This window comes from Metschnikowia bicuspidata, assembly GCF_001664035.1.
Source record: "Metschnikowia bicuspidata var. bicuspidata NRRL YB-4993 chromosome Unknown METBIscaffold_1, whole genome shotgun sequence".
In the NCBI taxonomy this organism is placed as follows: domain Eukaryota; kingdom Fungi; phylum Ascomycota; class Pichiomycetes; order Serinales; family Metschnikowiaceae; genus Metschnikowia; species Metschnikowia bicuspidata.
The window spans coordinates 3,853,571-3,876,304 of NW_017387731.1; the positions used below are offsets into that span (position 1 = coordinate 3,853,571).

A 22,734-nucleotide genomic window follows, 5' to 3' on the forward strand; every position below is an offset into this window, starting at 1 on the left:
AATGAGGATAATCGCCAGGAACCGAAGTTAATCACCAGAAATGGGGATAATCGCCAGGAACCGACGTAAATCACAAGGAACCGAAGGTAATCGAAGTAAGTCACCAGAAATGGAGATTACCAGAAACCAAAAGCATTCACTACCGGAAATGGAGATAATCACCACAAATGGAGATAATCACCAGAAATGGAGAGAACCACCAAGAACCGTAGGTAATCACCCGGAACCGGTGTTAGTTAAGCACCGTGAACCGAAGTAAACCACGACCGGAAATGGAGATAATCACCACGAGACTACCGCCAGAAAACGACGATAGTCAGCGGAAACCGAAGATTATCACCACGCACCGTGATTGCTCACCACGAGCCGCAGGCAATCACCGCCGGAACCGGAAACTGCCCCGAACCCCCTCGAAAGCACCACCTAGAAGCCCGAGATGACCATGTTGTCGTGCTGCTCCGTGGCCAGCAACGCGAGCCCGTGCTCGTTGGCCAAGTGCAAGAGGCAGATGAAGCAGAAGCTCGTCGACAAATCCTTCTTCTCCTCGGGCCGGTACATGGAGCCAATCACGTCCACGACGTCGCGGAAGGTCTTCTGGTTGCCGTCCGCCAGGCACGGCGGCTCGGGCGCCGGCAGGCTCGCGTCGGCAGGCTCGCGCTTGATGGACGCCCATAGATTGTCCTTCAACAACTTGATGTCCACGCGCTTGGCCACGCGCAGGTAGTTGACGTACTCGGGCCGCGCCTTGCGGCTCACGAGCTGGCTGCTGGGCTCGTCCTTGACCGCGCCGGGCGCGCCCGGCTCGAGCACGTCGTTGAAGTCGATGGCACCGTAGTCGTCATTGTCGCAGTCGTCCATTTCCGCCTGGTGGAACGAGAGCGCGAGCTTCTCCTGGCGCTCGTCCTCCGCGAGGCCCTTCTCGCGCTCCTCGTACACGCCCGCAAAGTACTGCTCGTCCGTGTACGTATCGCGGCTGGCCCCTCGCGGAGAGCCGGCCGCGGCCGCGGGCGCCACGATGCTCTTGTGCGGCTTCAAGAAAAGCGTCACCAACCGCTGCGAGTTGAACTGGATGTCCTCGGGCAAGAGGTGGCGGTGGGCGGGCCGCCGGTGCTCGGGCCGCCGGCTGGAGGCCGCGGCACCGCGGGCCCGGCGGAACATGTCCTCCACGGCGTCGTCGTCGTCGTCGGCAAAGAAGTCGATGAGCACCTGCTCCTTCTTGGGCTTGCGGGGGCCGGCCGGCACCGCGGGCACGGCGGCCTGCAATCCCGTGCCGGCGCCGATGTTCTTGGCCCGCTTGAGCGCCGTCACGCGCCAGTGCTCGGGGCCGCGCCAGTTGGTTTTCATGCGCTCGTCAAAGTACGCCATCAAGTCCAGGTCTAGCACCTGCTCCTTGGCGAGCGGCGGCGGCGCGTGGCGCGAGCCGAGGGCCATGGGCAGCAGCAGCGCCTGGAGATCGTGCTCGTAATCCGCGGCGGCCGCGGCGGGCAGGCGCGGCTCGTCGAAGTCCCAGCCCAAGTCGAGCTCCAAGCCCGCGTCGGGCTGGTCGGGCTGGAATGGCTGGTCGGGCTGGGATGGCTGGTCGGGCTGGGATGGCTGGGCATTGTCGGCGTGTTCGTCGTCGTCGCCCACGAACTTGCGGTTGACGTCCGTGAGGATGGCGCGGGCCTGGGAGACGTCGCGCAAGACGGCCTTCAACTGGCGCATGGAGGGCGAGATTTCGTACGCGGCGAGGTCGGCGGCGCCGGCGTACACGAGCTGCTTGAGGGGCGCGAGGTCCACGGCCGCGGGGGCGGGCTGGCCAGAAACGGGCTTATTTTCAGGAACGGGCTCATTGCCAGAAACTAGCTCATTTCCAGAAGCTAGCTCATTTCCAGTAACGGGCCCATTTCCAGAAACAGGCCCATTCTCGAAAGGTGGCTTCCCCGGGCCAGCGCCGGCCGCCCGCAGGCTGCTGGTGGCATCGAAAACAACGCGCCCCAGGGCGTCGATGTGGAGCGTGTTGAGCAACAACGACTTGGCGCCGCCCTCGTCAAACTCCGCTAGCGCCTTCTTGAAAAGCGGGTCGATGGCCAACTCCTGGTCCAACTTGCGCACGCGCACCGCGTCGAACGGCACGAGCGTCAGCGCCACCACGCGGTTGAGCCGGCGCTCCTTCTTGCCCCCCGCAAGAACGGCGTCCCCGGCGGCAGATTCGGCGTCGTCGTCCAGCAGCTCAGGGCCGCGGTCCGCGTGGCCGCGCTTGGCCGCGAGCCCGCTCAACAACTTGCCGGTCTCGGAGGCCGCGGACTCCACGCGGCTCAGGTAGATCTTCACACAGCCGTCCAACGTGGCCAGGGCCCGCTGGAAGTTGATGTTGTCGCCGTCCTTGATCACGTTGAGGTCGTGGAAGTAGTCGATGAGCGCAAAGTGCCACGAGTTTTTCAGCGTGATCTTGTTGTCCGTGGAGAGCTTGATCCACTCCTCGAAGTTCAGCATGATCGTGGACCTGTTTTCGTGGAAATGGATGGCGTCCTCGGCAAACGACAGGTTGGCGCCCGCGTCGTCGCCGGCCACAAACATGTCGCCCCTGCTGGCGTGCCGGGCGCCCAGCGGCTTTCTGCGGGGGCCGGAAACCGCCCGGTCGGACGCGCCCCGGGCCTTGCTGGAGAGGTCGTGGATAATGGCGGAACTGCCGCGGCCGGCCTGCTTGTTGGCGGTTCTTTTTTTCGGGAGAACGGACATGGCGGCGCAGCGGCGGGTGCGGTTTTGGCGGCGGGCGTCCGGGCGGGAAAATGGGGGAAAAGGGGACCTGGAGGTAAAGACTGGGTGTAGGCGTGGCGGTGTATTTTTTTTTTGGCCCTGTGCCTGGTGTTTAGATGATGCTAGTTGGAGTAGGGCCGGGGCCGGCCTGCAGGCAGGCGCGCGCAGACGGGCCGGTGCTTGTTCCTGCGAGAGGATATGATCGGTGGAGTTTTATAACAATGCCAGAGGTGTCTCTATATAAACGTCCAGTGGCCGAAAGGAGCAGGCCGTCTTCTCTGACGAGCTTGACATGTCACGTGACAGCTTCTGGTGGTGCTTCTGGATGTGCTTCTGGATGTGCTTCTGGTGGTGCTTCTGGTGGTGCTTCTGATGTATATACTGGAATTAGAATGACTTAGCAAATCTGTAGTACACGAGTATTACACTTAGTTGTATATAATGTTTACATTAAATATGTGTTTAGCTCCTTACTTGCTCGTGCATTGATTTTGTTACATCATTTAATCCCAACTAGTAATTCTTATGCTGAAAAATGTTCCTTTGAATGTGGCTTTGCATCAACAATTTATCTCTGCTTCAAGTGTTTGTTTACATTAATCGCGAAGGTTCCTCCAACCTCAAAATTTCTTCATTTACTTATTAAATTGTTTTTGGTGATTGGTTATAGACGAAAGATCTTTATTTATTACAAAAACATTGAAAATTGAATCAAATAATATATTTCTGAGGCTCGCATAACGGTGCTTCTGGTGGGTGTGTTTCTGGTGGTGCTTCTATGGTGCTTTCTTTCTTACCTTTGATTTAGAAATCTCTTCCTTTGTTTATGAAATAGATTCAGGTGAATTGAAGCATTAGACTATGATCGAAGATCTCCATTCACTATAAAAGAATCAAAAATCAAATTCCTCAATTATTAGATTCCTGAGGCTTATATAACCGGTGCTTCTGGTGGGCTTCTGGTGGTGCAGTTTTCTTACCTTTGATGGAGAATTGTTTTCCTTCGTTTCTGAAATTAATTTAGGTGAATTGAAGCATCAAACCTAGAACAAAGATCTTTATTTACTATAAAAATATCAAAAATTATGTTACTCAAATTTTATATTTTTCGGGTTTTTATTAACGGTGCTTCTGGTGGGCTTCTGATGGTGCTTCTTTCAACAACGCAGTATATTTTGTGATCTTTTGAAACAACGCCTGTAGTGTCTCTATTTTGTATAAACTTCCAGTATCCCAAGAAAGAGCATGACTTCTTCTCTGGGGGCGAGAATTATGGATCTATCTTGCCCACTTCCCTCATTTACATTGTTCTATTAACTAGAGACTGTTAGCTTTGGAGCCCGGCTGCGGATATCAGTACGACTTGGCATGAAAATCCTTGACTGTGATCATAGGCAATAAGTCGGAATATGTGTTTACTTCAGGGCGCGTTCATGTCCCAGTTTCAGGGACAACAATGTACGGGCCAAAATCCAGGATGCTCGCACAATCCTATCTCTGGGTATACACAACATTCAAGCTTCGTCCAGGCCCCGTGATATTTCCCAAACTTGGCCTATCCTCAAAACCCTGGGTATTCTCAGATACCAAACTATCCTAACTATCCAGACTATACAAGTCTCCAGGTTATCACGTGACAGCTTCTGATGGTGCTTCTGATGATGCCTCTGATGAATTTACTGGAATTAAAATGACTTCACATATATATAGTTCGGAAGTATTACACTCAATTATAATTAAATATTCCCATCATATATGTACTTAGCTCCTATAGCTGCTCGTGTTTTAATTTTGTTACATCATTTAATCTCAACTAGTAGTAAATGGGACCTTTGGATGTATATTAACAATCTAGCTGTGCTCTTAGTGTTCATTCATATTAGTCTCTATGGTTCCTTCAAAATTTCCTTCTTTACTTATAAAATTATTTTATTAATTAACTTTAAATGAAAGATCTTCATTTAGTACCAAAAAATTGAAAATTGAATCAAATACTATATTTCTGAAGCTTATATAACCGGTGCTTTTGGCGGGCTTCTGGTGAGCTTCTAACGTGCTTCTAATGATGCTTCTATGGTGCTTGGGATAAAATCTGGAGTGCTTTCAACTCCGGTAGGCCACTGCCAAAAAGGGGCGAGCGGCTCTGCCTCACGTATTTTGCCGCCATTTGCATCCGCTTATTTTCCTATCTTGACGATGGCAGCAGATATCGGGAAAGCATCTGGCACTGATATGCCCATCTTCCCATCGGCTCATATGCCCATATATATGGTGTTTGTCCACGTGTTGCAGTCCCTCGGCCCAAATTGCAAAACCACGGAACAGATTGCTCATCTTGGCTTCGACGGTATCACCCCCTTATCTTCCGGGTTTCTGTCCTGGATAGATCAGTGGATACGTACCTGCAGAACACCCGCCCGTCATAGAATGGCCCTTCTATTATTTTCAGTGGCATGTAAGTCTTTTTGGTAATATTGCTGTCTAGTCTCTTGTTAATTCCGTCAAGATTCTCGTAAATTTAATTCAATGTATCATCAATCTTGTTCGAGTTTTACATTGTGCGATCTCGTTACTGCACAATTCAAGAATCTATATCATGATGGGTTTGGTGTGCAAACCATTCTAGAAGCACTCGAAAAGATGGCTTAGTGGAAAGAAAAGAACATTGAGTGTGTTTGCATGTATCTTAAGAAAAAGCTTATAGTTTACCTCACTTAAAGTCAACACTATTATCTGAATTTCAATTGGAAAACGACCAAAGAGACTGGGTTCCTAGTTCCCTGCTTTGCATGAACAGTCTTTTCATGAGGGATATGACAGTATTCCAGTATAAATGAATCCCTGAAAAAGTTTCTCAAGTAGCTCTTTCCTGTTACAGAGCCATAATTCAACATATAGACAAACCTGTACTCGGTGAGATCAGTGGCTCTCATCTAAGTACTTGGAGCCAAACAAGATCAAATCGATTAGTTTGTCCATCGAAGCAAAATGTGCAACATAATTCAGCGAATGAAGACGAGAATCTAAGTAATAATGACCAGAGACAAGTTAAAACATGCAGTGTTTTCTTTTAGTAGAGATACCCTCCGTACTCTCATAATCATTTAATAAAGCGAGAGTTTTAAACTATTCTAAATTCATCAATTTATCGACATCAATGCCCAAACCATCATCACTATCTGTTGAATGAGTGATCTCACCAGTGGCTGTTGTCGGGGTCACGCCATTTATGAAAAGAACCAAGTCACTATCAACAAAAAAACCATGTGATTCACGCGTGTCTTCAACCCCGCCCCTCCCCAGATGAGATACAAGATCATCATACTTTGGAACATCAAATTTATAGTGATGAAGGTTGAAAGTTGGTAGCTTTTCTTTGAAAGAAAAATCAGACTTTTAAAATGTTTGATTCCATTGGGAGCGTCACCCACTTTGAAGGTTGAACGGCTTGCCAAGTATATACCCGAATCTATGATAGAGGGCTTGAAATTTCTTTCAGCTCGTCCTTTAAGAAAACGTGGAAGTTTCTTCTATCACAAGTTACCTGCCTTCAAGCTCGGCTCCATACGCAGAAAGCAGTAGAAAGACCGATTGAATCGCAATTAAGCATCAGTAAGCCAAGAGTTCGTCCTGAAGTTTAGTTCGGTCAATTGCATCAGTGGCTATTTGAGGAGGTTTCGGAACCAGCGGAGTGACTTTACCGTCTTCTTTGTTGACTCCGGGATATAGCACTTGATTCAAACATCAGATGAGAACATGAATCCCATGGATAGAAGCGTCTACAGATCCTGATTGTAAGATGTCATATCTTGCGAATTAAAAAGTTTACTGTGGCTTTCACCTTTCGAAAGAGTGTGTAATCTTTTTGGAGCATCTTCGAGTTCTGTGATATTTTCCAGGTAACTATTGTTTACTAACAAGCCACCAGAATAAGACACCTTTTCCTTAGGAAGATTCTCCCCAACCGTCTGGGAGCCATGATATAGAGACTCTTTAAAAATCAGAAATTTTCCGTTGGACTGAGCATCAGACAGCAGAACACGAGTTGTGTGAACAAAGCACCTATGATCAAGTTCATGCAAAATGAGTAACCACTCATTTCTCAGGCTTTATGTAGTTTTCCCCCACTTGAGACCAAACATCCTTCAAGCGAAGTATTGGCTGAGATAGAAGTATCGAAGAGATTCCGAACCATGAAGACATGTTTCCAGAATTCATCCATCATACTCCAACTGCCGCAGCCCAGATGTCTCTGGCGGACGCCCGGCAAAAACACGACGGCGAAAGCCAAACAAAAGTGCCTGGCGAAAATCACGGGTTGCATCCCCGGCACAGTGCTCAACAGGGCCAACTAATAATTGGATCCTGGTGCAGTGGCCGGCTGCTTCAGATTGGCGTGACTGGGCACCCTCCGGCAAAGCAGGCCTTCCTTTTATATGCACTTGTTAGCTGTACGAGTGGGTGGCTACGGGTAGGAACATGGTCGGATGGGGACATGGTCGGATGGGGACATGGTCGGATATTGTCGCATTCTATTGACTGCGTATCACTCGTCGGCTCAAAACAATTCCACCACTCCACTTCACGAAAAGACTTGTATTTCTCAGAAAGTCGTAGTTATCGTGTTGCGTTGTTTCTGCCACTTATGGCACGTGCTGCCTGTGTTGTAGACAGCTGGTGCGTTCCCCGTGCGCTTGGGTGCTGGCTCTTCCCGAACCGTCGAAGGCCAAGCCCTGGCATACATCTGCTCGCTTGTTCCTCGTGCCTCTCGGACCTGACATTTGAACAGAAACCCTGCGCCAAGCTGGGCAATTAAAGGTTCATCGCGACCACCCGGTTAGCACCTCCAGATACGAATTTCCACTGCCGGTGCCTTCACATAAACTCTCATTCCATCTTCCCGGTCCTGGCCTGCTCATGAATGGCGGCGTGTGCCCCCATAAAGATCTAGGGCCTCCACCACACAACCCTAGGCCCTTCACAGCTGCAGCCAACGGATTTTGCAACCACTTTTGCAACCACCGGAAAACACGCGCGGCCAAAAGCGACGTCTTCCACACTCCACTCTTTCCAACACGAGCATTTTTCCAAGGCCCCCTCTCGGTACGTACTTGACAGCACCATCGAAGAGCAGGCCGGAGCCACGTCCCGCCAACACTCCGCTGAGCTGAATACTCGCCTGCGACCGCTCACTTTCTCCGCCGGTTACCCATGTTGTTGACCCGGTCGATCTCCAGCTGCGAGATCCGGAGCCCGTTCCGGGTGGACTTGCCCACACTGTTGATGCGGAGCCCCCGGTCTCGGATGCGCCTGCCCTCCTTTTTGCCCACGCCGAGCCGGTCACTGACCAAGGTGGCGCCCCGGCCCTGGTCCAAGTTCCGCACCTCGCCCTTCTTGACACGCGACAAAATGATGCCCGCCTCCTTGGCCTCTCGCTCGTAGTCAGCCACTCGGTTATCGCGGGCCCGGATCATGCCTTTGCGCATGCCCATGGGCATCTTCTCCAATTTCTTGGGGAGGCCTCGCGTGGCAGAGTTGACGGCCGCAGCCTCGCGGATCCGCTGATCCAAGATCCGGCGTCTGGCGTTTCCCACGGGCGCCTCATAGTCGATGGTCTGGAGCGTCAAGTCGGCCCCCGAATGCTCCACGTTGTGCGCCAAAATATGGGACTCGCTCAAGAGACGCTGGAGCTTGAGGTCGTTTTCCAAATTCTCCAGGTCCTCCTTGGCCGCCTGCTGCTGCTGCTTCTTCGTGAGCTTGCTCAACTGCCTTTGTTTCTCCTCCTGCTCGCGGATGGTGGGCACGCGGCCCGAGCGGGCCAACCTGCGGTCTTTTTTGGGCGGTGCCAGCGGCGTGAACTGCTCCGTGAGCAGCACCACCTTGGGCTTGGCAACGCTGCCGATTTTGGGCGTCACCGAGAGCTTGCCGCGCTGGGATGTGGGCCCGGGCAGGTCGCTGGAGTCTTCCTCAGATGCGCTGTCGAAGCCGCCAAACTTGTCCTCGTCGCCGCTGCTGGAGCCGCCGCTTCCACTTGCCGAATGTTCGCTCTCGCTGCTGCTGTCCTCAGGCTGCACCGTTTTATCCAGGAAGCCCATCGACTCGAGCGAGCCGAACTGGGCCTCGAAATTGCGCCGCTGGATTTCCAATGCTCGGGCGTAATCGTCGGACATCTTGGGATTTGGGCTGGCTGTTTGTTGCGTGTTGTTTGCTTTGTTTTGTTGTTTTGTTTTGTTGTTTGTCTCTTGTTTTGGGGCGTCTTTCCAAGCAGAATCCAAAGCTTTGTTGCAGATTGCCAGGCCCCGATGAGCCGATGCGCCCGATGAGCGCGGGCCGATGCGCCCGTCTCTGTTTTTTGGGGCCACGCGCGCCCGCGCTCTAGGGCCAGGTGCCCAGTGCGGCGCCGAGCAGCTGTCCAGGGCAGAACACAGGGGCCACGGCGTCTGCCTTTCGGGCGGCTGTGGCAGTCCCATGTTTTCACAGGACATTTTCGAGCACCGGATATGTTTAGGCAGCCAGAAAAAAAAACGCAACTGATGCCTGGCGCTGGAAAACACGGGGCCTGTGTGCGCCAAAGTGGACCTGTTGTTCGGGGCAGGCCGCGGACCCAGGCCGACATTTCGTTCGCGAAACAGGCCCTAAAAAGCCCGCGCAGGTTTTGGCCCATTATCCAGAACACCCAAAACTTTTAAAACACACAAACCACCCAAAACACACAACACCCAACACACTCACAATCACAATCACACAGCATGACGAGGTTCAGAGGCTGCATCGACATCCACGCGGGCCAGGTCAAGCAGATCGTCGGCGGCTCGCTCACGGCCGACGACACGCACCATTCGGCCGACACCAAAGAAAACTTCGTCTCCACCAAGCCCTCTTCGCACTACGCCCGGCTCTACCAGGCGCGTGGCGTGGAAGGCTGCCACGTGATCAAGCTCGGCTCCAACCCGGCCAACGACGAGGCGGCACGGCTCGCCTGTGCCACGTGGCCCGGCCATTTGCAAGTCGGGGGCGGCATCACCGACGACAATGCGCTCACGTGGCTCGACACGTACCACGCGTCCCACGTGATTGTGACCAGCTGGCTCTTTTCCAAAACTGCCGCGGGCCAGACTGTGCTCGACTGGCAAAAGCTCGCGCGGCTTTCGGAGCGTGTCGGCAAAACACGCTTGATTGTAGACTTGAGCTGTCGAGAAGTCGCGGGTGCCCAGCAAAAAAAATGGGTCGTTTCCATCAACAAGTGGCAGACGCTCACGGACAGCGAGCTCGGGCCGGACTTCTTGGCGGCCGTGGCCGACTATTGTGACGAGTTCCTCATCCATGCGGCCGACGTGGAGGGTCTTTGCAAGGGCATTGACGAGGACCTCGTGGCCAGCTTGGGCAGGTGGTGTCCCCCGGGGTTCGCCGGCAAAATCGTGTATGCGGGCGGCGCCAAGCTGGTGTCAGACTTGGCCTTGGTGGACAGGCTCAGCGCCGGCAAGGTGGACTTGACTTTTGGCAGTGCGCTCGATATCTTTGGCGGCGACTTGGTCAAGTTCGAGGACGTGGTGCGCTGGGGCAGAACGTAACACGTGTGCACACAGAACAACAGGTGTGCTCTTCCGGTGTTGCCGACAGACCTGCGGCGCCAAGGCCAGACACCCAGGACCGGGCCCCTTCCTGGTCCGAATGGACGACACCACGCCACGGCTCTGCAAAGAAATGCCGACAAGCTTTCTTCTCCAGTGACTCGCAAACCTTGGAGCAAAGGCTTGCTCTACGGTCCACAAACCATGGGGGTGCGTGCGTGTGTTTTTTTCTTGGTCTATCGTACAGTTAATATTACATCTCACCACGCAGAGTTCCCGAAACCTTCGCCGTAAGCGTACCCGTTCGCAGGCGAGTCGCCGTCCGCGCCCCCCGGAGAGCGGCCGTACGTTGTGAAGCCGCCTGCTGCAGTGCTGTTGGCCTCGACGGAGTCCTTGTTGAGCTCCACCGCAATGCCTGCGAGCTTCAACTGCAAAGTCTCTATTCCGCGCACCACTACCTCGTTGGGCGGCAAGTTGCCCACGGTCTCCACGTCCATGTAGAAGTTTCCTGGCTTGGCGCTGTAATCAAAGGGCGCCTCTGGGTCAGGCGCCTCCTCCCACTCGCAGTTGGCCGACCTGGGCCACTCCGCCTCCGCGTCCACCTCGTGCCAGTAGTCGGTGTGTTTCAACTTGTTCCAGGGGTCGTACTCAAAGCCGATCGCAGAGCAAGGCGACCACTTCGCATGCTCCTTGGCAATGCCCTTCTTGGCAATACACGTGAGACGGAGCTCCTGGTGCTTGCGCAATTTGCAAAGCAAGGGGCCGCGCTGCTGCGCGTCCCGCGCAACAGGGTCGCCAAGCCTGGACCCGTTGTGGAACTTGGCCAAGTCCGACGCGTAGACGTTCATCGTGCTGTCGGAGTCACACTTGGCCGTGAGCTCTAGTTTCACGGAGCAGTTCGGACAGTACTGGTCACACGTGCAGTCACGCGAGTACAGCAAGTTCTCGATGCCCTCGCTGCACAACGGCACCAATCCCAACCGGTGCGAAAGCAACTCGTCCGCAAGCACGGAGGTGTTGACGTCGATCTCGACCAAGTCTATAGCGATCGTGGGCACCTCGGCGAGCATCGTTCTGCGGAGCGAGTTGGCTAGCGAGAGGTCCACGCCTCGCAAGATGAAATCCACGCGGTCGCGCTCTGTTTGTCTTATGGTGACCCTGGGCCCGGCCTCGGAAGCGTCGATCTCCATTCTGGGCGTAAAGTGTGTTTTACGAGAGTGTTACGTGTTAGCGGTCTGGTCCACCCATGGCAGTGCTCGTTTTCCACTCGCGAGCATCGTGGTGCACGGGTCTTGCCACAGGGCAGGCGGGCCAAAGGCGGCGGCTAGCGGTGGGCTGAATTTGCAGCACTCGGAGTTTTGGACCTGAGCAAAAGCGCTTCCGAGAGTTTGAGGTTCTAGCTAGGGCTAGCCAGTAATTATCATATGAATACTTCAAATGTTATGTTTTTGCTGCATGCATCATTTCCATGGGCAGGACAAAAGTCTGATGCCTAGCGGTAGATTCCCGGCTTGGGGCGAACACCCTTAAATAGAAGAAAGGCAGAATTCAAGAACCCATCACGTGGGCAAATTTTGTTCTACATGTGTGGGGAAATTTGGCTTTTGGCTGCGGCACGGGGACTCGCTATTTATATGAAAGTTCGCAAAGTTTAGACCGGGCTCTGTCGCGTTTTATTTTGCAGCCCTTTGGACTGTTGTTATTTACTGCCCAATTTGAGCGTGCAACATGATTTCTGGGGAATGGGAGGCGTTTGTCATTGTGGCCACAAAATAAACTAAATTCGTATCCTGGGGCCCATTGTGACCAAAGTGCTTATCCGGGAATCCACAGTGGTACATTTTGGAGATAATGAAATGGTGTTCAAACCATGCCGCTTTTTTTACGGAAAAGCGTCAATTGATAAATTATATTACAAAGGCCAAGCTTCTCGCATACCAGAAAGAGCCAGAAAAAAAAAAGAGAGAAAGAAAGAAAGGGAGAAAGAAAGAAAGAAAGGGAGAAAGAAAGAAAGAAAGAGAGAAAGAAAGAGAGAAAGAAAGGGAGAAAGAAAGAAAGAAAGAGAGAAAGAAAGAAAGAAAGAAAGAAAGAAGACACAAGAGAATCACAAACTATATGCTAGGGTCTTCATACATACGGGCAAAAAACACTACAGGAGACCTTCGAGTGATGATAGCTAAGGGCGACTACTTTGCCCTCATTTTAAAACCGCGCGCCAGAAATTACATGTCAACGGCCTCCGCACATCACTTATCGAAATCACGTCTGGCGCCCTACTTGCCATATCAAGTCCGACCGAAACTTAATATGAACACCTTCGACAAAAAAATCGTGGTTCCGGATTTGCTGTTTGAAAACTCTTTTCTCCGGTCACTCCAGCGATATGCAGACGCCTCAGTTGGCAAGCAAAGTGGGCCCTTAGCAGACTCCGAATTGGCCCTCTCCAACGATCAAAGCAACAATTCAAACGAACCTGGACATTTGAATCCTGTCGGCGTGATCACCCCAGGCATTGTGGTGTATGCAGTGATCAAAGACATTATGCTTCGGCCGCTTTTGGAAGGGTTTCTGTGGGCACTCACTTTGATGCTTTTTCGCCCGGCGTTGCGCCTCGTAGCCGCCCAGGGCCGCCATGTGGGGACCTGGTTGGCCACCATGTTGGGACGGCCTCCGAGAAGATGGGCTTTGTGAGTCATACTTTGATTAGATTCGGCTAGACTCTGGCTGAAACCACGATCATACATCCAGTGCACTGACGTGGAAAATGCACTGGAAACTCTCGCATCGTACCCCAAGCGTGAATGGTCTACTCAAAAACTCCGAAGAAGTTTGGGTATCTTATGCCGCTCAACGCGTCTGTACTAGTGTTTGCATAGCGGTGACCGTAGATCCAGAACAATAGAGATGTTCCTTTTGGAAGATCTGAAACATCCGTGTGAACTTTGCTCTCGATTCTGAATGAGGTTCTACCTACTCGCTGGCGTAAGCAGGTACTGGTGTCGCTATGCGTTTGAGAACTTGCGCCAGCTTTCTATGGCTCCCCGGCTCTGCTGATTAAAAGCTCTCGGTCATGTTGAAGAAGCACCGTTGTTTTCGGTGGTTGATTTCTCGACTGACCCTCCTACTGACCATGTCAAGTATTTGCTCGATGCTGTAAATTGGTTGCATTTTCTACGGAGCTTTCATAACTAATCTAACATTTAATGAGGTTAACCAGCACTCGACTTGACTCACCCTGAGTGAGTCTTTGAATCACTCCGGCATGCTTGACGATTCCAAGCACGCTACTGGAGCAATGGTTGTATTTCATGCAGATTCATGATCTAGTGCTGGAAGGGCATTCATGCTGCAAACGTAGGGAGGCTGGATATTGCATATATCTTTTTGAAGCTGCCAAAGTTGTCAATCTCGCGAAAAGTGAAAGACTTTCTGCTTGATTCTTGGTTTAAAGTCTCAGATAGTATAGGTATCTGAACTTTTTTCTCGTAGCAAAATACAGAGCTCTAATGTTTTGCAAAGTTCACGGAGGATGTTCTATCATACAATTACATTTTAGCGATATTTGGAACAAATTGATTAGTTGTAAATCTTTACATAAAAAGGCCCAACAATATTTAGCGACTCAAATAAGGGGTCCATTTAATCTCGATGTCCTCACGAAAGGTGCAACCACTATTTTGGCCGATCAGGCCGTCGTCGCAGAGCTCGAACTTGAAGTTGCCGCCCACACTCAAAACATGCTCGTGTGCATCTTTGGTGATGATATGGACAACAGGTTCCTGCTCAGTCAAAGCGAGCTTCTTCTGTTCGTCGAGCCCCATGAAGAGTTTATTAGGACCTCTTCCAAGACGATACAAAAATACGAGTCCTTTCTCTGAATCAAACTTGTAAGATGTGTCGCTCTTGACGACTTTATCATCATTAATTGAAATATACCCAGTACCAACCTGTGCCGGATCTCCTGACTTTTTAATCGATAAAAATCCGCTGAGGGGCAAGCTTGGGCCTGGTAAGGCGAGGACCAAGGAGAGAAGAGGCAATGTGGCGAGAAGCTTCATTTTATTTCGAGTGTTTGCTGTTTAGTTACTTAATTTTAATCTCAACTACTGAGGAAATATACTTCTCTTTTATAGGTATTAGTCCTCTATTTCAAAAGAAATCAGCATATGTTCTGGTTATGATCGCGTGGTGATACATTAAGATTGATGGAACATTGTTGTTTTATTTTTATCAGACACGTGTTACCGTCACAAGGATGAATACAGAAAGGGGCAATCAAGATGTTGATGACCGTGATTGATGCTGACGCGGTGATCTGAGATTCTATTGTTGCGCACGTCTCGGTGACTTCTGTGCGTCAGTCTTTTTTTGCATATGGGCGACTAACAAATTAGACGATTCGTTCCTTATACCATACTCAGTATAGATTTTATCAATATAAATTGTAACTGTACAGAGGCTATGTACAGCGAGAATCAAGAAAAATAAATTAAATCGATTGAAGGAAAAAGTTTAGGGACTAGCCAAGATCTCCAAGCGACTCACTTGCTAAGTAAGCGCATGTTAATCTTTGATTGGCGGCAAAACATCTGTCTTGCTCGTCAATGAGACAAGTAGCAAAAAAATGCAACAGGAGCAGAGACAATAAAAATCGCATGTGGTCGAACTTCTGTGATCTCTCCGTGACCCATGGAAGTTAGTGCGCTCAAAAACAACAGTTATTTTTAACTTTCTTGCATCTAACGCAAACAAGAGGCCTCATTAGGGGCATTCTTCGAGACTCAAAATCAAAAAATGTTCTTCGAGTAATTTTCTACACATTCCAAGCCCCCTTTGATGCCTTGCACGTTCTATAATGTGGCCCACTTAGGAAGGTTTGAGAAGTTGCGGCCTGTTCTGTTTTTACAAGGCTAAATCAAGCAGGAAAAGCTTAATTTGTCAGCATGGGGTAGAATTTTCAGGAGCAACGTTACAGATTGCGGAAGTATCATCTAAAAGTCAAAAGTTTCCTTTTCGGGTCCTACAATGATTGTATACTGCAGCAAATCATGTGGAACATTCGAAAGAACTCTACCTTCGATTCTGACTCATATCACTGGAGTCTTTGAGGATCGGTGTACAAATTCGAAAAGAATACAATGGGGAGTGTAACTTAGCTTCAACATTTAGGGAAAAAACGTCGAGATTTTTGAAGCCGTGTCATGAAGAATATCAAAGAGGCTCGAGAACCGTCTTTACACTGTCGCGATCTGAGAGAGCTGATTTGGTCCTCTACGTCAAAATTTGAAGCGCAAGGGTGGGCGAAATTTTGAACAGAATGGTCATCCTGAGCACTTGAATACCTTAGACCCTGTTTGTAGGCTCGAGAATTGGATTTTCATACCGAGACATATTTTTCAAAAGAAGTGCATCTTAACCATCGACTGTTTTTCGGTAAATTGATCCCATGTAGATTGGATGTCCGCTAGTAGTTTCCAATTACCACGTGCTCTTGTCTCGGGACTTTTTAGGGCTCCAAAAGGAGATTCTGCAAAGAAGATCACATACAACCCCTTGCTTTTTTCAACGGGTCACCAGTCTGTACTATGATTTTTGTCTTGTAATTTCTGGAGCATCCCTTTGTACCTCAGGCCTTGGATATTCAACATGTGGTTCTCTCAAAAGGCGCTTTTGTAAATTGCGTCGGCCACCTGGAGCGCCTCCTTGACTTCCTTCACATCATGAACCCTAACAATATCTGCCCCCTGCTCCACGCATGCCACTACAGATGCGGCACTTGAAATGACGCGAAGCTTTGCCTCGTCTTGGCCGGTGAGGGTGCCCAAGAACCTTTTTCTGCTGGTCCCCATCAAAACGGCCATTCCGTGGAAACTGGTATACGATTCCGAGCTCAAGTCGACCTGTGCGTATTTCTTGAATCTTCGGCCGTGGCGAATAATGTGCAAATTCTGGCCAAGGTCCTTTGCAAAACCTATTCCTGGATCGATGATGACCTGCCATTTGCGCACGCCATTCTCAGTGGCCACTTTCAACTGGTCCGCCAATTCACGGCACACCCCGTTAAGCAAATTCCGTGTGGAAGACTCTAGCAAGGGCATCATCCCCATGCTTTCGTCGATGTTGTATTCCACAAACGTGGGGTCAGCAGGGCCATAAGTGGTCAATTTACTCATGGTTGCGGGCGTGCCACGCGTGTGATTCATCACGTATCCACAGCCATGATTCGCCACCACTTTGAAGATTTCGCTGTCATAAAGTCCCATGGAGATGTCATTGATTATATCGGCCCCGGCATCGAGCACCTTCTCGGCAACCCCGGCGCGATACGTGTCGACAGAAACCAACACATCGTCCAAGCGGGGCTCGCTTCTGATCGCCTCCACGACCGGCAAAACCCGAGAGAGCTCTTCTTCCAACGGTGGCTCGGAACTCCCGGGGCGTGTTGACACCCCACCCACGTCGATGATTTGCGCCCCGTTTTCCTTCATCCGTAAGGCCTCGGCTACGATTTCGTCTTTTGTCAACCGAAGCCTGGCACCGCCATCGCTGAACAGGTCCGGCGTGACATTGAAAATGGCCATCAATGCAGATGGAGAAGTCCCGTCGTGGTTGAACTTGAGCCTTCTGCCACCGGTCCCAGGGGTCACCAGCACGAGTTTTGGCAGCTCCTGCACCTCTGGGTCCGAGAGTGCAGCTAGCGATTTTGCTAGGTGGTTGTGGATGGGCTCTGCCGTCACCGGATGAGTGAAATCAGGCGGAAGAAGCTCACAAAGCGGCTGGAGCACAAACGTGCGGTCGAGCATGGCCTTGTGTGGCACCACGAGATCGGGCGAGGTCACGGTCATGCGGTCGAAAAGCACGATGTCCAAGTCTATGGAGCGCGGGCAGTTGTCAAAGTCCTTGACCCTGCCGAGGTCCTTGTACTCGATATCTTTGAGCACGTGCAAGAGGTCATGGGGGCTCAAGTCTTGCATTTGCAAGAGAGCAGCCCCGTTGTAGAAATCCGGCTGGTCGGTGTAGTACATGGGTTTGGACACGTAAAGAGATGACGAGCCCTTGACCGAGATTTGCGGGTGGTTATTGAGCAAGCGTAACGCCGTGGAGATGTTCTCGATCTGGTCGCCCTCGTTGGAGCCGAAGGCAATGTACACATTATGCTTGCCTGAGTAGTCACACGTTGTTTCGACGGGCAAATCGAACGCAGGCGGCTGCTCTTTGGCTGGCGATGCCGGAGCACTGTCGCGCGTTTGCACGAGGTTCTCTGAGCTCCCATTGCGGCCCGTTTCCGGCAAGCTAAGAACCGGCTTGTTCTCAAAATCGGCGCGTGCATAGAAACACGAGACGCCGACGCCCTGGGTATATACAATGGCGTTTGGCTTTGTCACACGAACTCCGGCAGTGTTCACGGTCGGGAAGTTCTGGAAGATCCACTGGCACGACAGCGCCACAAGCGCTTCCACGGTCTTGAAATTGGCACTCTCAAGATATGCGCTGACGGACTCGGAGACCCGGGCCACATTCAAGTGCGGCTCGCTCACATTCAAATCAATGTCAAGCAACACGTACTGTTTGTTCAAGCGCTCGAAAGTAAACACGCCTATGAGCGTCAAGGCACGGAGCCCCTGGATTTGGTAGAGGGCCTGCATTTGCGTCGATGTAGAGAACGACACAGGCGCCCGGATGTCCACCTTGGGTGCGGAGATCTTGAGTTGAATGGAGCTTGAAACGGCTTTTTCCACAGCCAAAACGTCGCCCAAAATGGCAGAGCCCAACCCTCCCAACGACTGGAAGTTGCGCTGCTGGTTGTGTTCGAGAAACGTCGCGATCTTGCTGGAAATCACCGCATAGTTGAGCGAGTAGTGGAGGTTGTCTGTTTCCGAGGCCCGCGAGAAATCCGTGGCGAAATCAACATCGACGAATACGGGGTGCGGCACGGGTTTCTGCCAGTGGTCGAGCCCAACAATGGCCTTACCTTCGAGGCCAGAGATGTGCACTTTATCAGACATGTGCCGGAGTCTTGGTGCTGCGATGCGGAGAAGGGGCTGGAACGCCTTTTTCGAGGCAAAGACTGGCGAAAGCACTTTTGCCGGGGTTCTCCAAGAAGTAATGAGGTGCTAGTAACACGAAATCAGGAGCAACGGGCCGTACGGATTGGCTTCCTGGGCACCTGGAGGGACCTGATGATCTGGATCTGGCTATGATGTATGAGGCCAGGAAAGGACACGAAAGTGGATCTTTTGGGCAACACGAGATTTTCAGCAGCTTCAAGAAGTCGGGACAGCAGCGGCTTTTTCGAAATTTGAAGAGAGGTTCCTGGGCCCTGGTTTGTTGAAATGAGCTGGACTGTTCAAACGTGAGTCGACTCCATGGTACCAGAGCACGTGACGCGACGAGATATTCGGCCTCGGCACGCCCTCCAGCTGGGCCAACTATTGGAAAACAACAGCACGATATTCTGTCGCCCAGAGCCGGTATAGAGCCAAGCAGCGCAAATGGGGCCATTTTTGTGATCTTTCGTTGATGCCATGGCTCTTTTTACGCAGACATTGTACCATGACGGCGTTGCCTGCACATAGCTTGCATGGCTTTATTGGATGGAGCCTTTAGCCAGATAGCAGAGGACATGGGGCCGAAACGTAAGTGAAGTGTTCTGTCTGCAGTGGGCGTCACCAGGAAATACTCAAAAGTTGTAGGTATTTTTCTTTTTCGACAGCAAAGGAAAGAGCCAACACCAATGTTCGTCACCTGAATTCTCAGCATGTGCACTGTCCCAATAGACCGTCTTCACGTGTTCGAGGCCAGGTAGGCAGAACACATGTCCCTGGTTATTCTTTGTATATTTTTGAGATTGTGAGGATACTGCTGACTCTGTCTTTCTTCCTTGCAGAGTCAAACGGGCACCTCAATTCAAACTCACCCAGAAATCGGCCTGAGCTATGTCTCGTGGGGCCCTGATTTCTTCGGTTCACTGATCCCTCTTGTCAAGATCTCAAGCTCATCGAAATCTAGATCATCAACCAACTCCACGCCGTCTGCCACGTGACTCCCGAAGTCTGCAGTCTGCCGCAAAAGAGACTCCGCCTCATCCCTGGACAAAGCCATGTCCTCCATCACAAGTCTGAGAATAATCTCAGGTGCCAACACATAGGTGCAGAACATGTCTGGAGACCAGTAGACCACGGTTTTGTTCCTGGATTTCCGCAATAGTTCGCCATGCTCCGCCTCGATTAGCTGGGATACAAAGTTCTGTCTGCGGAGCCCGTAGAACCCGGCAGTGTACTGAAGCCACGGCAAGTCGAACGACTCTGCAGGCGACATTGTCACGTGCGGCAGGTTCCGGCTCTGGTTGTGGGCAAACGTATAGAATATCGACAAGTCCTCCTCGCCCGCAAGAAGCCTTGGCACGATGCCAAGCAATCGCTTGGTTCTATGCTTGAGATCCCGCTTGGATTTTGGCAACGGGAAGTCCTGGTTTTTGTACTTTTCCCGCGTAGCGTCGGCCTGTGCCAGACTAGCATCTTGCCCTAGTATCAAGCTTGCAAGTGAAGTGCTGTCCTTCAAGGAAGGCGGCAGAAACTTGGATTCGTTTGAAAGCCCGGAGATGTTCTCAGGAAATGCGTCTGTCTTCAGCTCGGTAATGGCCTCTGCAATTGTTTCATGGTCCAGCACCAGTAGCAACTTGTCAAGATGTTCAAACTCACTTTGGTCTGCGGCGGGTTTGGAAGGCTTGAATTTCTTTACGTTAATGAATACATCTGCCTCTGGATCTTCGTGGATATAGGGCACGTTAGCCCTGTTTTTCTTTGCCTTTCTCTGGGGCTTGCGGGAGTTTTCGAAAATCGATAGCGGCAGACCTGGAAAGGTCTTCTTTCTCGAGCCGAGGTCTTTTTTGGAAAACATTGAACTTGAGGGTGCGGGTCAAACTAGATGCCTTGAATATAGCTACGGATCTGATCTTAGTGTGCAATGTTTTGGGTTCAGTCACTCTGATTGGATTGGATTTATTGGCTCGATGTTTCGGGAGTGCGCAGTATGACCAATTTCAAAAAACAACTTTCAGATTCTTTGTGCTGGTGCCACTGCAGTATCAGAGACAAGCAAATATAGGGTCTCAGGATGCAACGAAACGTCTCTGAGCTTTGATGGGGTATGGTCACGTGATAGACGTGCTCCAGTTTTCGGCTGCGAAAGAGGCGCGGATTGCGAGTTGTGAACATAGTCCATAATAATATGAAGGGAAGCGGCGAGAGTTGATCCTTGGCGCCTTGATTCAATGTATTTCACGCAGTTTTTTTTTATTTGTTTCAGCCCTAATGATATAATTTGACATGGGCTTGGCAGATCAAAAGACACACCACTGGGAAGGACAGCATATATTGGCTTATCGTTCGGGGTCTAGGCCCAGAATGTAGCTCTGATGTATTCCCAGCTTTCTGTTTTTCAAATGTCGTATAGAATGTAGGGGCTTCTTTTTCGGAGGGGCTAGATGTCCATAACAAATCTCTAACTGAGAAGCCTGAGTTCATAGTCACTCTAACGTGTCTGAAGGCAAGCGCGCGGAAGCTACCGGTCACTTCAACTTTCATTCTCCGGTATTTCGGGGCCTACCCTCGAAATTATCGAATTTATTTGTTTCTTGGAGCTTTTTTGGTGCATTTGCTTATTTTTGAGGTAAATAGAGAGATGAAAAAAGTCGTCTTTTGGTAGATTAGGAGCTTTCAAAAGCCATCAAAGTAGAGTCTAGATTGGTCTTCATTTGTTCAGTTATCTTTCGTAGTAATATCCAAGTCAACATGTTACCGGCCATCAAAGTGAGCTTATGGTACGAAGTCATGTAAATTGGAAATTGTTTTTGCTTGTCTGATTCTTTCATTACATTTTTGTGGCGCCCGAAGAAAATTTCCTGAAACACTGGGTGTGGAAGGCTTCAAGGCTTTCTTTGAATTCTGTGCACGTGCTCAATAGGAGAACCAAAGTCAGAGGACATTCTGGAGAGCTGCCAAACAGCTTACTTTACTCTTTACTCTCAATGCGGTTGCTTGATGTATAATATGGTGTTTAGGCGGGTGATAATTTAAGACTCTGAAGATTTGAAGCTTTGGAATTTCGAGCTTCTGGAGGTTCGAGGTTCTGAACATTGGATGTGTCGCACAGAACTGCAAAAAGACACTATTTTAGTCTTATTGCTGATAATCAAAAACATACTGACTGGCTGAGAACTATCTATGTCTTGTGTCATGGTCAGACAAGAGTGCAACTTACGTTTGGACAAAAAGATGTTGATGTGTACATATTCGTTTTTGGAGATTCCGAAACTTTCGGCAAAGCTTCTGTTTTAGGCGAATTTCTTTACCTTGTTCAGACGATGAGCTGATTTGGCTCGAAACATCCAGCAGTCATGCAAAAGGCGATTTCTTTACGGCAATGATGTGGGCTCCATAGGCACAAATTAGGGCAGATAAACCAGTTGGGTTTTCATTGTCACGAAATCAAGCCAGATCGAGAATCAAAGGACAGAGGGATATGTTTTTACTGTTTTGTCTCTCTGGATATCTATAGGGTAGCCGTCGACATTTTGGGTAGTTGTTGCGTTCTGCGGGATAGGCCATCTGCATCTGCAATATTGAGCCAGTCCATCCATTCGCAATACTAAGACATCCATCCATCAACAATATTAAGACATCTATCCATCTACAATACTAAGACATCCATTCATCTACAATAAGACATCCAATCCATTTACAATACCAAGACATCCCATTCATTTACAATACCAAGACATCCCATTCATTTACAATACCAAGACATCCCATCTATCTACAATACTAAGACATCCATTCATCTACAATACTAAGACATCCATTCATCTACAATAAGACATCCATCCATTTACAATACTAAGGCATCCATACATCTACAATACCAAGACAGGTCCCCGCACTCTGCTGCTGGGCCACTCTCAGTAAGACCTAGGGCAAAGCCCGGAATTACAGGGCCGAATTTTGTCCGGTAGATTCCAAACTTGATATCCGGGTTAGTCGCTGGTCAAACGAGGAACGGCAATCCTGAGCCGTGGCAAAGCAGCATACGGCACGCAAGATGACTCCTGGAATTACTGAGTCTTCGGACCGCGATTTGTGGCAACTCGGCGGCAGACCAGACATGGCTCACACGAGTGGAGCATATTGTTCAGGCCATGCGCAAGCCACGTTTCTCCCACTGTTCCGGTGGTTCGGGCCGCTTGAGATCTGCTCGGGTCTCTCAGTTCGTGCATACTGCGGAGCCGCATGCAGCTTCAAGCGATTGCCCGAAACGAGCGCAAGACGCCATTCGGGCCGTTGCTGAAAACGACCGAGGCTCAGGGCCGCTCGCAAATGGCCATGAAACACTGAAATGTATCACTCCAAAGCTGGTGGTCTGGGGC

General features: G+C 50.5%; 9 protein-coding genes across 9 annotated transcripts; 3 read left to right on the forward strand and 6 right to left on the reverse strand.

Moving 5' to 3' along the window:
• Positions 1-423: 423 nt before the first annotated feature.
• BRN1 (condensin subunit) lies at positions 424-2,721 on the reverse strand (the record flags this gene model as incomplete). Its single annotated transcript, XM_018853707.1, has 1 exon — positions 424-2,721. One exon carries the CDS (start codon positions 2,719-2,721, stop codon positions 424-426), a length of 2,298 nt encoding a protein of 765 aa, XP_018714486.1.
• A 3,909-nt stretch (positions 2,722-6,630) lies between these two features.
• METBIDRAFT_116074 (uncharacterized protein) lies at positions 6,631-7,741 on the forward strand. The gene has a single exon (XM_018854032.1). The coding sequence runs from the start codon at positions 6,941-6,943 to the stop codon at positions 7,553-7,555; it is 615 nt and encodes a 204-aa protein (XP_018714487.1). The 5' UTR covers positions 6,631-6,940; the 3' UTR covers positions 7,556-7,741.
• A 187-nt stretch (positions 7,742-7,928) lies between these two features.
• Positions 7,929-8,909, reverse strand: METBIDRAFT_35940 (uncharacterized protein; the record flags this gene model as incomplete). Its single annotated transcript, XM_018856673.1, has 1 exon — positions 7,929-8,909. One exon carries the CDS (start codon positions 8,907-8,909, stop codon positions 7,929-7,931), a length of 981 nt encoding a protein of 326 aa, XP_018714488.1.
• A 579-nt stretch (positions 8,910-9,488) lies between these two features.
• On the forward strand, positions 9,489-10,310 carry METBIDRAFT_34285 (1-(5-phosphoribosyl)-5- ((5-phosphoribosylamino)methylideneamino)imidazole-4-carboxamide isomerase; the record flags this gene model as incomplete). The annotated part of the gene is made up of 1 exon (XM_018856461.1): positions 9,489-10,310. The coding sequence occupies one exon, from the start codon at positions 9,489-9,491 to the stop codon at positions 10,308-10,310; it is 822 nt and encodes a 273-aa protein (XP_018714489.1).
• A 260-nt stretch (positions 10,311-10,570) lies between these two features.
• METBIDRAFT_38386 (DNA-directed RNA polymerase II core subunit) lies at positions 10,571-11,500 on the reverse strand (the record flags this gene model as incomplete). Its single annotated transcript, XM_018856997.1, has 1 exon — positions 10,571-11,500. One exon carries the CDS (start codon positions 11,498-11,500, stop codon positions 10,571-10,573), a length of 930 nt encoding a protein of 309 aa, XP_018714490.1.
• Positions 11,501-12,617: 1,117 nt separating this feature from the next.
• Positions 12,618-13,001, forward strand: METBIDRAFT_37652 (uncharacterized protein; the record flags this gene model as incomplete). The annotated part of the gene is made up of 1 exon (XM_018856903.1): positions 12,618-13,001. One exon carries the CDS (start codon positions 12,618-12,620, stop codon positions 12,999-13,001), a length of 384 nt encoding a protein of 127 aa, XP_018714491.1.
• Positions 13,002-13,924: 923 nt separating this feature from the next.
• METBIDRAFT_10204 (uncharacterized protein) lies at positions 13,925-14,368 on the reverse strand (the record flags this gene model as incomplete). Its single annotated transcript, XM_018853708.1, has 1 exon — positions 13,925-14,368. One exon carries the CDS (start codon positions 14,366-14,368, stop codon positions 13,925-13,927), a length of 444 nt encoding a protein of 147 aa, XP_018714492.1.
• A 1,599-nt stretch (positions 14,369-15,967) lies between these two features.
• FOL1 (trifunctional dihydropteroate synthetase/dihydrohydroxymethylpterin pyrophosphokinase/dihydroneopterin aldolase) lies at positions 15,968-18,316 on the reverse strand (the record flags this gene model as incomplete). Its single annotated transcript, XM_018856880.1, has 2 exons — positions 15,968-17,521; positions 17,564-18,316. The coding sequence occupies 2 exons, from the start codon at positions 18,314-18,316 to the stop codon at positions 15,968-15,970; spliced, it is 2,307 nt and encodes a 768-aa protein (XP_018714493.1).
• A 928-nt stretch (positions 18,317-19,244) lies between these two features.
• METBIDRAFT_10206 (uncharacterized protein) lies at positions 19,245-20,210 on the reverse strand (the record flags this gene model as incomplete). The annotated part of the gene is made up of 1 exon (XM_018853709.1): positions 19,245-20,210. The coding sequence occupies one exon, from the start codon at positions 20,208-20,210 to the stop codon at positions 19,245-19,247; it is 966 nt and encodes a 321-aa protein (XP_018714494.1).
• Between the last annotated feature and the right edge of the window lie 2,524 nt (positions 20,211-22,734).